This window comes from Dermochelys coriacea, chromosome 21 (assembly GCF_009764565.3).
Source record: "Dermochelys coriacea isolate rDerCor1 chromosome 21, rDerCor1.pri.v4, whole genome shotgun sequence".
NCBI classification, from domain to species: domain Eukaryota; kingdom Metazoa; phylum Chordata; order Testudines; family Dermochelyidae; genus Dermochelys; species Dermochelys coriacea.
In genome coordinates this window covers 16510948-16523609 of record NC_050088.1, presented here as the reverse complement: position 1 = coordinate 16523609, position 12662 = coordinate 16510948, and the positions used below count along the sequence as shown (strand labels likewise).

The following is a 12662-nucleotide window of genomic DNA, read 5'->3' as shown; positions in this document are numbered from 1 at the left end:
TCATCTAGTCCCCAAATAATGCTTTAACTCTACGCTCCACTCAAAGACACCTTGAGGAGTTAGCACTCTCTGCACAGTTTGCATACTGGTGATGTATTACAAATACTACATGGTTTCCTTACAAAAAGGAATTTTCTTTCACACTGTAGCTACATACTAAACAGTGTAAAAAGAAAGAACCCAAGTAGATCCCATTTTAAAATCCCAAACTAATGGTGCTGTTAACAGGTAAAGGGTCAGATTCTGATCTGTTCTCTACGGGATGTGAGTCAGGAGTAACTCCTCAAGAGGGTGACATTGCTGGACCGCCAGTGTGAACGGTCTGTTGCAGGGAAATCAAGGCTTGGCACTTGCCTCAGATGACGGAGCCAAGCTACCTAGATGCCTAACCAGTAAGCAAACAGCTGGCCTCTGGGCATGAAGGAGAGATCTTAACAGAGCTAGGAATGGTAAGGGACTGCCTCCTGGACTTTCCCATGCAGCTGTTCCAGGCAGGCCGCTTCCCTCATGGCACAAGAGGCTGGGTGGCATATAAACATCTCTTTGGATATTAAGACAAAATCGATTAATTTACAATCCAGCCCGCACAGGAAGGAAGTCTCAGTGTTGCCAACTCTCAGGGTTTTTTCATGAGTCTCATGATAATTAAAAGTATGTTGCTAGCCCTTGTGGCTGTAGAGAAAGCTTCAAAACGTGACCCCACTGCACCCTAAAGGCTCAAAAAACCAGAAGGCAAATAAAAGAAACATCAAATCAGGGGTGACATGGGAGAGGCCCCAAGACCTTGCCCCCTCCATGGCTCCGCCCCTGCCCTGCCTCTTCCTCCTGAGGCTCCGCCCCCCAGCAAAGCTGGAAGCTGGAAGCTGGACCTGGGTGGGGGGCCTGAGAGCAGCCTCTGGCCCATCTCGCTCTCCCAAGCTCCCCCTCAGGGCAGGGGGAGGGGCTGTGGATCCCCACAGCTGCCCACACGGCTCTTACCCCAACCCAGCTCCGGCTTCCGGCCTGGCCTGAGGGCAGGGTCGAAGAGCCACAGCCTGGCGCTGGGAAGAGCCACCTGGGCAGCTGTGGAGAGCTGCAGACCCTTCATCTGCCCTGGGCCGGGAGCCTGGGGGCGGAGACACAGGCCGGGGGCTGCTGTCAGGCCCTCCCACCCTGGGCAGCTGGAGGGTCTGTGGCTCCCACACTTGCCTGGGATCCCTGGGCTACTCCTTCCTGGGCCAGGCTCCAGCTTCCGGCCTGGCCAAGGGGCAGGGCTTCAGGGAGGAATGGGTGGGGGGAAGGGGGCCAGGCCCATAGTGAAAAGTGGGAAGGCACCTTGGCCCCTCTATTCTGGTGCCCCTGCATCAAATCTCTTATTTTTACATAATCTCATGATTTTAAAGCCAATCTCACAATGTTGAACTGTTGGGGTTGGCAATACTGGGTCCTATAAGAGAGTTAAAGGGACATGGCTAACATATAAAAGATCCCCTGCCACGTACCATGTGAGATCACTAACTGGGAAGGCTGCAGGCAAGAGGGTCTTGGTGTTTTCCAGCCCTCCTTTGACAGCACCTTGGGTCTAGTCAGTTTTGCTCTTTTCCCTGTATAGTCCGGGAGCGAGAGCACAAGCCTCCGAATGAGCATGTCTCACTTGAGCAGTCGCACAGCCTTCCGTGGGCCAGACTGTTTGTGTGGGTTTCTCATACAGTAAAAGGGGAGAGTCAGGCCTTAAAAAGCCCATGGAAAGTTGACTGTAAAACCCCACTCATTGGCAGGGTCATGCAGTTGCAGGGTTTTAGAGCATGGAACCACTTTGAACTCACTTTTATAAAAGCATTGGGCTTAAGAGTTGACAGGGCCCCTTGAACACATGATACTTCAGGCTTGCCTACAAGGGCAGTGTGACTGGTCTCCTCACACCGGTACAACCCCTGAGAGAATTGTATTCATGTCACATTCCATGTGGCCAAGTGCTTAGTTGGAACCGTTTCCCTTCATAATCTAATCAGAACATGATAGAAAAATGGCCCTGCCCTTCTGGATCTTGGGCTAAGGCTGTGCTCAGGACTGTTCTGGGGCTCCCAGCCCCCGTCACCACAGCCGTGGGGCATGCTAATCTGGGGGCTACGTGGTTGGACATCCAAAGGGGGGCCTCACTCTCATGGCTGTACAGCACACCCCGAGCTACTTGTGTGAGTTGTGATTGTTCCACAGGAGGCAACCCAGCCCCTTTTCTCTCCCCATAGGTCAGAGGGAGAATTAGGAAGATGATGACACAGTTAACGAGGAACAGCGTTACTTTGGCAATAGTTGGCAAGGAAGGACGATGTGTCTGTACCTGCACAAAGCAAGGCTGGCGCAGGGCTCTCTGACTTCAAAGGAATATATGGAGTAGGTCATCTGGTCTTGTGCCCAGTGGTAGAACTGACTAAAGGGACAATTACCGCTGCCTGCCTTCCCCCCACCCTCCCCCTGGAGACAGGGTGTGCAGAAAGCAGCATGAATAAGTCACCTTGCTCTGAAGTCTGTTTCTAGGAAGGGATTCTTGTTTAAACACATTTCCGATTTTGTGGTGTGGTAGAAGAGACCTGTTCTGAACTGCACGTGGTATAAACTGCCCTGTGCTCATTCTGGGCCGACTCCTAACTCACCTGCACCACTGACAATCGGGGAGTAGGATCAACGGAATTAAACTGGCAGAGTGTGAAAGGAGAAGCAGACTCTTTATTTTCCTCCCAGGTAGTTGCTTCAAACTGAAACGATTCTAACCTGAAAGACGAATCCACACAGTTGATCGGAAAGTTAAATACGCCGGCATCACCAATGCCCTGAAAGCAGCATAAGCTTGTCAGCTGTGACTGTTTGTGAGTTTCAAGAACACAAGTATTCAGACCAATGCAGGATCTGGTCTGACTATGAGCAGTAGAACCAGCATGTGATGAGAGATTATTTCTCTTGTAACCATAGTGCTCAGGGGCCCCAGGCACGCATTGGGAGGCCATTGTGCCAGGCGCTCTGCAAACTGAGCCAGGCCATCCTGCATCGACAGCAACGATGATCAGAATGGTCCCTTCTGACCTTAGTATCTATGAATCTATGAATCTATGACCTCCACGGGAAACCTGAAGGCAGCAGCTGGTGCTAATGAGAATTCTGGGCCCGCTTCAGGCCCGTGTTGGCCAGCAGTCGAGTGGTGCTGTGCTTAGCCTGACGGACAGAACACGGGCAAGCGGGTTTAATCATTCACACACTGAGTAATGTTACTGCTGCTCCTCTACCCAAGCAGGGCCTGTGCTGCCAACTTACTGGCAGCTCCTGTTCCACGCTTAGGGCTTGAGTTACTGCTGTGGTTTTACACCAGTGTAACTCCACTGCAGTCCAGGCTGGCGTGAGACCAGAGTCACCTCTGAGATCACCAGCATAAGAGCAGAGTAGTGCACTGGGGAATCGAGCCCCTAGCTGGCATTAAATGGAGCCGAATGCACCACCTTTTCTCTTGAATAGGAAGGTGTGGCCTACAGCGACTACAGGTTTCAGCACTCAGTGCCCCACCTCAGCAGTGCCCCACAGTGCTGCCAGTGGTTTGGAGCACTGCATGCTGGGACATGTAGTCTCCGAGGGCCAGGTCAGGGCAGCCATGGCTCTGTTTTTGAATTCTAGGGCTGGACAACAGCTATGCTTTGCAGCACATCGGTTACTCCTGGGGAAATTCTGCACCACTGTGCATGCACAGAATTTATGTCTCCTGCAGATTTCTTTGCTTCCCCACAGAAAAATGATTTTCTGATGGGGAAACAAAGGGAAGCCACAAGAGTGGTCATGTGGCCCTCCCCAGGAGTATGTTTCGGTTGCCTAGGGCAGCCAGCAGAGAGGTAAATCACTGTGGGGCAGGAGGCAGACTGGGGAAGACCCAGTTGATGGCTCCTACCCTGCGTCGGGCTCAGCTGCTAGTCGTGGCTGGGCTGGGGAGGACAGGACTTCCTCTTCCCCTGCATGGCATCTGGGGCTGGGTCAAATCACCCCCAGATTTCTCCCCCGGCTGCAGGAAACTCTGCAAACTCCCCCTGACCGCTTCCTGCACCCATCACTCATTAGCTGCATGGGGAGGGATCTCTGTACAGGGAGCTGCACCCCCCTATCTGTCCAACCCCCATGCATTCAGATCCCCTCATACTCAGACCCTCTCGCCAAGCCTCAACCCCCACGCTCAGAACCCCACCTGATGAGCCCCAGCCCCCTGCACCTGAACCACCCCAATGAGCCACCCTCACCAGGATCCCCACCCCCACCAAGACCCAACCAGCTGCACCTGGATCCCTGCCCCACTCCCCCAGTATCTGGACCCTTCACTGAGGCCCGCCCCCCACACTGAGACCACTGCTGAGCTTTATCCCCCCCACATACCCAGACCCCCCCACTAAGTCTCAACCACCTTCACCCCCCTGCAGAGTTCCCTTACCGTTGCACCCAGAACCCCCCCACCCCAACAAGCCTCTGTGCATTCAGATCCCCGCTGCAGCCAGATCCCACACTGAGCTGCCTGCACCCAGATTATCCCACACAAAACTCTCTCATCCCACACCTGGATCCCCTCCCCCCCCCCCGCTAAGACCCTCCACACTTGGATCCTGCCTTGCTGAGCCTGCCAGCCCACAGCTGGTGCACCTGGCATGGAAGGGCAGGGCCCTGGGGTGTTTCTGGGGAAAGCCTGGTCTTTGAACTGTGTCAGGGTTGGGTGCAGCCTCACTACTGAGTTCATGTCCCAGGGGGAGGGGGAGCTACACAGTGATCTCCTACCTCTGTGCTACCCAGTGCCATGCTGGAACCTCTACATTTATTTGACAAATAAAATGGGCAGAATTTTGCAGAACTTTAAAATATTGTGTGCAGAATTTTTATATTTTTGGTGAAGAATGCTCCCAGGAGTAGCACAGGTACTAAATCAGGGGTGGCCAACCTGTGGCTCCAGAACCACATTTGGCTCTTCAGAAGTTAATATGCGGCTCCCTGTATAGGCACCGACTCTGGGAGGGCTGGAGCTACAGGCGCCAACTTTCCAATGTGCTGGGGGGTGCTCACTGCTCAACCCCTGGCTCTGCCACAGGCCTGCCCCACTCCACCCCTTCCTACCCCCTTCCCTGAGCCTGCTGTTTCCTCACTCCTCCCCTGCCCTCCCAGAGCCTCCTGCAGGCCAGGAAACAGCAGATTGGGAGGTGTGGGGAGGGGCTGCCGGTGGGAGGCTGCTGACGCTATTACTATGGCTCTTTGGCAATGTACATTGGTAAATTCTGGCTCCTTCTCAGGCTCAGGCTGGCCACCCCTGTACTACCCTGGCTGGCTAACCTGTTTGCAAGCTGCTTCCCTAACCCCTAGCCCAGGGCTCCTCAGTGCTACTACAATACAAAGGACAAAAAGTGTTAAGTGAAACCTTTTCACAACGGCTTTAGTTCCTCCCCAGCCCCCATGGGGGCAGCCAGGCCCTGCATTAGCTCTGGTAAGCCAGAAGGGTGTTGCCAACCATCCCATTTTGGACAGAGACTGGGTGCAATTAAAAGCTGTGCTCACCTGACCGCCCCGCCCCCCCGGCTCAGCTTTGGCACACGCAGGCATGGCCTAGCCCAGGGGTACACATTACTAGAGAGAGCAAGAATAGTTTCCTGCGGATGTTCTGCTTTTGGATACTGCTCAGCTCTGCTGCAGTCTTTGCACATTCCTCCTCACCTGCATTTGTGCTTTCCACTGGCTTTGTTCCAGGCCACCCCTGGAGTGTGTCATTGCCGGCGTGGCAGGTGGGATAACTCACCATCCTTCACACACAAGAGGAGGAGGTGTGGGTGTAGCTCTCTCCTGAACACTGGTCCCATGTTTTCTCGGACCAGGGCAGAGGTTTGCCATTGGACACAGGCTTAGGGACATTTTTGGCATATGTGACCAAATGCTCTGCCTGTTTTCCTGAGTGGCAGCCAACTTGTGCTGCAGGTAAAGCCCCAGCCACATCTTACCAATTCAGCCGGGGGAGACTGGCCTTGAGCCCGTGGCAGCGAAGTGGGGCTTAGGCTCTGTGCTGATCCCTCTGCTCCGAGGAATACAGCACAGAGCAGGGTTAGCGCGAGGGAGCTGGTAGGCGGGTCAAACCCATTCCCCCATCGGGCTCCACCGCCTGCAGGGCTGAGCGCAGAGTGCCATCCCACTGGCCTACAGCGCAGCTGGCACTTCCACAGCTGCTGGTTTAAAAGCACCCTTGTCTCTGACTCTCGTCGCCCATAGCACGAGCATTAGCGTTTTATTTTACTTGGCAGTAATGCAAGGAACCCACAGGCCTGGATCCTGCGAGGGACGCACTTAAGCAGTTAGCAGAAGGCTTTGAGCACAGCTAGGTGGTCCACCAGTCACCCTGACTTCCGGGGAACTGGGAAAGGTGCGTTTAAGGAGTAGTTTGTGCCAGGTAACCTCAACACCATGGAACTGATACTAGGCTTGAATATTTTAGGATAAAATGTTGGCAAATGCTTAACCACAAACTTGCCTTGACAATGAATTGACATATATGGTAATAAGCCAAAATCGTTCATATACATGTACTAACCTATAGGCTAAGGGCACCTCTAAATTTAGGGTGAGAAAGTTAGAAATGGATCAGGGAGTCTGGGGACTTGAATGACTACTCATGACAGCCCTAACCCTTATAACAGGCCAGGCCACCCTGTAAGAAATGTCGTTGTCGGCTGGTTGAGTGTGTGAGTGATCTGGATTGGTCTGGACCATCAGACATGTTTGGCATGCCAGGGACAGGGCTGGATCTCTTACCACCAGATCTCTGAGGAGGGCTGAGTATATGAGTGCATGGGATAGTACAACAGCTAATCCTAACTCAGCATTACTGCTCTATCTTTGTGTGGTTTGGAGCATGTGCCTTTATTCATTGTGCTAATGAAAGTGGTTAAAGCTTTGCTTTGCCCTCAGTGTGAGTGTCTTCCTTGTTTACCCCGGGGTTCCCAACCAGGTAGTGAACTCGATAACCTTGACTCTGTTGGGCCTCATTCTGGGCCTAGAGCCCTACAATCCCCAGCTCTTAAAGCAGAACTAACTGGAAACGGATAATCATCAATAACCACTCAAAGACTCAGGAACGCTCCGTGCCTTCCTCAGAAAAAGGCAAGATTTGTCAGTACAGCCACTCGGCCCCAGTTCTCAATTTCGGGCCCCATTACAGGCTGTGCAGTGCACTCAGCAGCAATTACTGCTGAGGCAACGCCAAGACTTCTGGCAACCCTGCGTGATGACACTGGGCAGCAGAGTGAACTACATGTTCTCTAGAGAGCCAGAGAGAACCACGTGTTCTGCCTGTGTCCTGCAACCTCGATAAAGATCCCTTTTGTGCTTACAACAGCTCTTTCCTGCTAGCGAGACTTGGCTGAACTGAAACCCTGTTTCTGAACATGGCCAGACTTTGGACCCTGACTTCAGCGTTGGCCTTTCTCTATGGGAAACTGTGATCAGAGGGCCCAGAGTTTGAAAAGGAGAAGAAAGCAACCTGCTTTCTTGTTCTTTCCAAGCCCCTTGCTTCCCTGCAAAGGGACCCATCAAATCAGCTCTCTCCGGGCACCGCCTATGTGGTGTAGAGAGAACTCCTGCCTCCAGCAAGTTAATGTAGCTGCTGGCAGGGTCTTGTGTGAACCAGACCTCTGCATTAGTCCACCAGCCTCTACTGCAGTCCCACAGTGCGAGCAGGCGAGGCCCTAAGCAGGCTGTGGCTAACAGGCTGGCTCGCAGGCTTGGATGCAGAGGGGAACCTGGTTGATTTCAGGGGACTTAGAAAAGGGAAAGCACAAACCACTGTGACTGAGTTTGGACACAGTCATTTGGCGAGACATGGACCACGAGGAAACCCATAGACATGGGTCAGCCTGTCCAGACACAGGAAACGGGCAAATGCGTTGTTTAAAAACACACCTGTATTTGGCGATTTCTTTTGGAGGGAATGTTAACTTCAGAGTTTGTTTGTTTAAAAAAGCAATAATAACTCAAGTTAAAAGTGTATCTGATAAGGCCACAAGGAGTTGTCAGGGCGCAGGGTTCACCAGGGGTAGCGGCGAGGTATCCTGCAGCAAAGGCAGTGGGGCTGAGGCTCCCCTAGAGGTCCATGTCTGTGCTGCCCGACGAGGTCTTCAGCGGGACAGAATCGAACCCGTCCGATGTCCTCTGGAAACAGGAACAGAGAGTGGCTGTCAATAGGCTCCAGTCAGCGCATCTCACCCTGGGCCCAGAAGCGCCTCCCATGGACTTATACGCCCACAGTGCTTAGGAGCCTGCTGCCCCCACCCGTGGCGCTAGGCACTGTACAGACACAGAACACAAAGGTGATCCTGGTCCCAATAGCAATCTGGGAAGGGCAGGATGGTTGTGACCACCTGGCACCTGTTTGTGGCCCCCAGTGTCGTGCCCCTAGACTGAGGGCCCTGGTTTAGATAGAATTTCTCCAATCAGCTGGCAACGGCCCAGACAGTGAGCTAGCTGTAGGAGAACAGCAACGGCCCTATACGTGACGCTAGTGTGCCTTTCCCTCTAGTGGCCACCCCGTCTGCTAAAGCACCCTGCGCCACTCCAGCTCTGCAGCTGCTTTCCCCGCTGCTCTGTGTGCTCCCACCACAGCCTCGGGGGGCGCCAGGAGACTAGGGGTTCCAATCCTGCCTTTGTGAGCGGAGCTGTGCAGGTGGAAATAAGCAACACCTCCCACACCCTCTGGACTGGCCCCCCTGGACAGAGGGGCAAGCTGGGCCCTCCCCGCATGTCACTGCATTGTGTCTAGACGCGCTGAGGCCCCAGGGCCTGATCCCTGCATCCTGGGCTGCCCATGGAGACTCAGCCGGCCACAGTCAGGAGGGACGCTGGGGAAGGAGCAGCAGCTCCACAAAGCAGCACGGACTCCAGGCCTGGACTGTTCTGGGCTCATTTCCAGAGGTGCTGAGTGTCCACAGCTCCAGCTGCAGCCCAGGGAGCTGCCGGGCTCAGTGCCGACTGTCAGACCCCCGATCCGCCAGCAGGGGAGTTGCAAGCTGGGGCGGCCTCTGAACAAATGGGGGGAGACTGGCGGGTTCAGGCCCTAGGAGCTTCTGCCTCCCATCCCCCACCCCAAAGATTCATTGATCCTCCCTGCTGCCCGGCCACCCTGCTCTCCACTCTCCCTCTGGCTCCAGCACACGCTGCACCCTTCCCTCGGCTCAGGATGAGACGGGTGAGCTGAAGGGTAAAGGAGAAGCATCCCACACCCACAGTGAGACTCCTCTGGGCCTGCCTCCATCCCTCCTGCCCAGGGTCCCAGAGGAGCCTCATCCCGCAGCTGAGGTGAGCCGAAGGGGCAGCACATGGCAGGTGGGAGGATAGCAGCAGACGCAGGGTGTGGAGCCTCTGAGTGCTGCTGAATGGACACGCAATCAGGGCTGGAGGCAAGCCCCACATTAGCAGCTTACTCCTAGAAATAAATCACCTTCATTCATTAGCACTTCTCTAGCGCCAGCCACCGGAGAGTCCCAAGGAACTAGATAAAGTAAGACCCAGCCTGAGACCTGCCCTGGCACAGGGGCAGTCTCATTAGCCCCATTTCAGAGATGGGGAAGCTGAGGCCCAGAGATGGGCAGTGACAGTACGTCTGCTGCAGAGCTGGGAGTCAAGCGCTGGCAGGCCCAACTCTGGGCCTCACGCTCATTTGTTATCTGGGTTACAGGAGCCTCGAAAGGCCCCAACCAGGCCTGAAGCCTCGTTGTGCTGGGTGCTGCACAGCAGGAGACAGGCCCTGCCATGGGAGGTCAAAGAGAAGGGAAGTGACTTGCCCAAGTTCACCCTGCAGCTTAAAACCCAGGTGTCGGGCTCCCTGCTCAGACCCTGAGACCACGCTGCACCCCTAGCAAGTTGGGCTGTTCCCGCACGCAGGGCAAAGCTGACGCCACCTCTCACGTCTCGTGCCCTGTCTCTCTAACTGGAGGCTGCCTCATCCTCTTACTTTATTGGCATTGGCCCTACAGACACACAGCTGAGAGGGGAAACACAGGTCCCTTTTCCCATAACTGCTGTTCTTCGAGATGTGTTGCTCATGTCCATCCAACGTAGGTGTGTGCGCTCGCCACATGCACCGTGCCGGACGTTTTTCTCTCAGTAGTGTCCACAGGGTCCAGCTCCGGCGCCCCCTGAAGCAGCACACATGCCAGGGTAGATAGGGCACTGCCAGCTCCCCCCACCCTCAGTTTCTTCTTGCCGGAAACACCGACAGTGGGGAAGGAGGGCGGGTTGTGGAATTGACATGAGCAACACAGCTCGAAGAGCACCAGTTACGGAAAAAGGTGAGTGCTTGCTCATGTCCGTTCAACTTAGGTGACTCCCAAGCAGTACCCCTCAGAGGTGGGTAGGGGTTCACAGATGTGTAGATTGTAACACGGCTCTGCTGAACCCAGCATCGTCCCTGGCCTGCTGAGTGATGGCATAGTGGGCCATGAACGTGTGCACTGAGGACCATGTTGCGGCTCGACAGATGTCCTGGATCGGGAAGTGTGCCAGGAAGGCCGTTGAAGATGCCTGCGCTCTGGTCGAGTGGGCTCTGATGATCAGTGGCAGAGGGACTCCGTTAGAAATCGTCTGCGTGGACACCAGGGGCCCTTCATCCGATCAGCTGTAGAGATGAAAAGCTGAGTCGACTTACGGAAAGGCTTTGTCCGATCTAGATAGAAAGCCAGGGTCCTTCTTAAGTCCAAAGCATGAAGGCGCCTCTCTTCACTGGTCTTGTGGGGCTTCGGGCAGAAGAGTGGAAGGAAGATATCCTGGCTCATGTGGAAAACGGACACCATCTGGGGAAGGAAGGCCAGGTGGGGCTGAAGCTGGACCCTGTCCTTATAGATGACGGTGTACGGTGGTTCTGAGGTCAGGGCTCACAGCTCGGAGACTTGCTGATGTCACTGCCACCAGAAAAGCTACCTTCCATGATAGGTGAGAGCAGGGAGCACCAGGCCAAAGGATCAAAGGGCGGGCCCGTGAGCCTGGACAGAACCAGGCTGAGATCCCTCTGAGTGACCAGGGATCGAACTTGTGGAAAAAGTCTCTCAAGACCGCTGAGGAACCTGACTGTCATGTCATGGGAGACCAGCGTCTGGCCCAGTGGGCCAATGAAAGACCAAAATGCACCAGATGCACCCTGATAGAGGAGTGCGCCAGGCCCTGTTTCCTCAAATGAAGCAGGTAGTCCAAGATCGACTGCACTGAAGAATGTGAAGGGGAGATGCCCCATTTGGCCACCCAGCGGGAGAACCTCGTCCACTTTGTCAGGTAGGTCTGTCTAGTCGAGGGCTTTCTACTCTCGGGGAGGATCTGCTGGACCCCCTCTGAACAGGCCTGTTCCTCAGGGTTCAGCCACGCAAGATCCACGCCATGAGGTGGAAGGATGCGAAGTTGGGGTGCAAGAGTTGGCCATGATCCTGTGACAGCAGGATCTGGTCAGTTTGGCAGGGGCCACAGAGGGATCGCTGCCAGTCTTGACAGCATCCTGAACCAATGCTGGTTAGGCCACGTCGGGGCGAGCATGATAACCTGCACCTTGTCTCTCTTGATTTTTGCTAAGACCTTGCTGGTGAGCGGAATCGGAGGGAACGCATACATTAGGCTTCCTGTCCACGGTAGGAGGAAGGTGTCTGAGAGGGAGCCCTTGCCTAGACCCCATCCGGAGCAAAACCTGTGGCACCTCCAGTTCTGACTGGTGGCGATAAAATCCACTTGGGGAATTCCCCACCTCTGGGGGATCATGCCGGCTAGCTCCAGGTGGAATACCCGCCAGTGGTGAGAGGAGAAGTCCCTGCTTAGGTGATCTGCTAGAGTGTTCTTGGTACCCAGAAAGTGATACGCTTCTGGTTGCCTTCTATGATGAATTAACTGGCTCTGTGGATATGGGGAAAGCGGTGGATGTGATATATCTTGACTTTAGCAAAGCTTTTCATACAGTCTCCCACAGTATTCTTGCCAGCAAGTTAAAGTAGTATGGATTGGAATAATGGACTATAAGGTGGACTGAAAACTGGCTAGATTGTCGGGCTCAATGGGTAGTGATCAACAGCTCGATGTCTAGTTGGCAGCTGGTATCAAGTGGAGTGTCCCAGGGGTCAGCCTGGGACCAGTTTTGTTCAACTTCTTTATTAATGATCTGGATGATGGGATGAATTGCACCCTAAGCAAGTTCGCAGATGACACTAAGATGGGGGGAGAGGTAGATACACTGGAGGGTCGGGATAGGGTCCAGAGTGACCTAGACATATTGGAGGATTGGGCCAAAAGAAATCTGATGAGGTTCAACAAGGACAAGTGCAGAGTTCTGCACTAAGGACGGAAGAATCCCATGCACCACTATAGGCTGGGGACTGACTGGCTAAGCAGCAGTTCTGCAGAAAAGGACCTAGGGATTACAGTGGACGAGAAGCTGGATGTGTGTCAGCAATCTGCCCTTGTTGCCAAGAAGGCCAACGGCATATTGGGCTGTATTAGTAGGAGCACTGCCAGCAGATCGAGGGAAGTGATTATTCCCCTCTATTTGGCATTGGTGAGACCACACCTGGAGTATTGCACCCAGTTTTGGTCCCCACAACTACAGAAGGGATGTGGACAAATTGGAGAGAGTCCAGCGGTGGGCAACAAAAATGATTAGG

The 12662-nt window shown here is 54.2% G+C and overlaps 1 protein-coding gene across 2 annotated transcripts in view; it reads right to left on the bottom strand.

Annotated features, from left to right (window-relative positions):
• Window positions 1-7922: 7922 nt before the first annotated feature.
• The window catches only part of ELAPOR1 (endosome-lysosome associated apoptosis and autophagy regulator 1), a 114802-nt gene continuing 110062 nt past the window's right edge, over window positions 7923-12662 (bottom strand). For both annotated transcript variants that reach the window (XM_038380212.2, XM_038380214.2), the window contains exon 22: window positions 7923-8184. In XM_038380212.2, coding sequence (XP_038236140.2) covers window positions 8116-8184 — 69 coding nt within the window. In that variant the 3' untranslated portion in view covers window positions 7923-8115. The remainder of the gene's footprint in view (window positions 8185-12662) is intronic.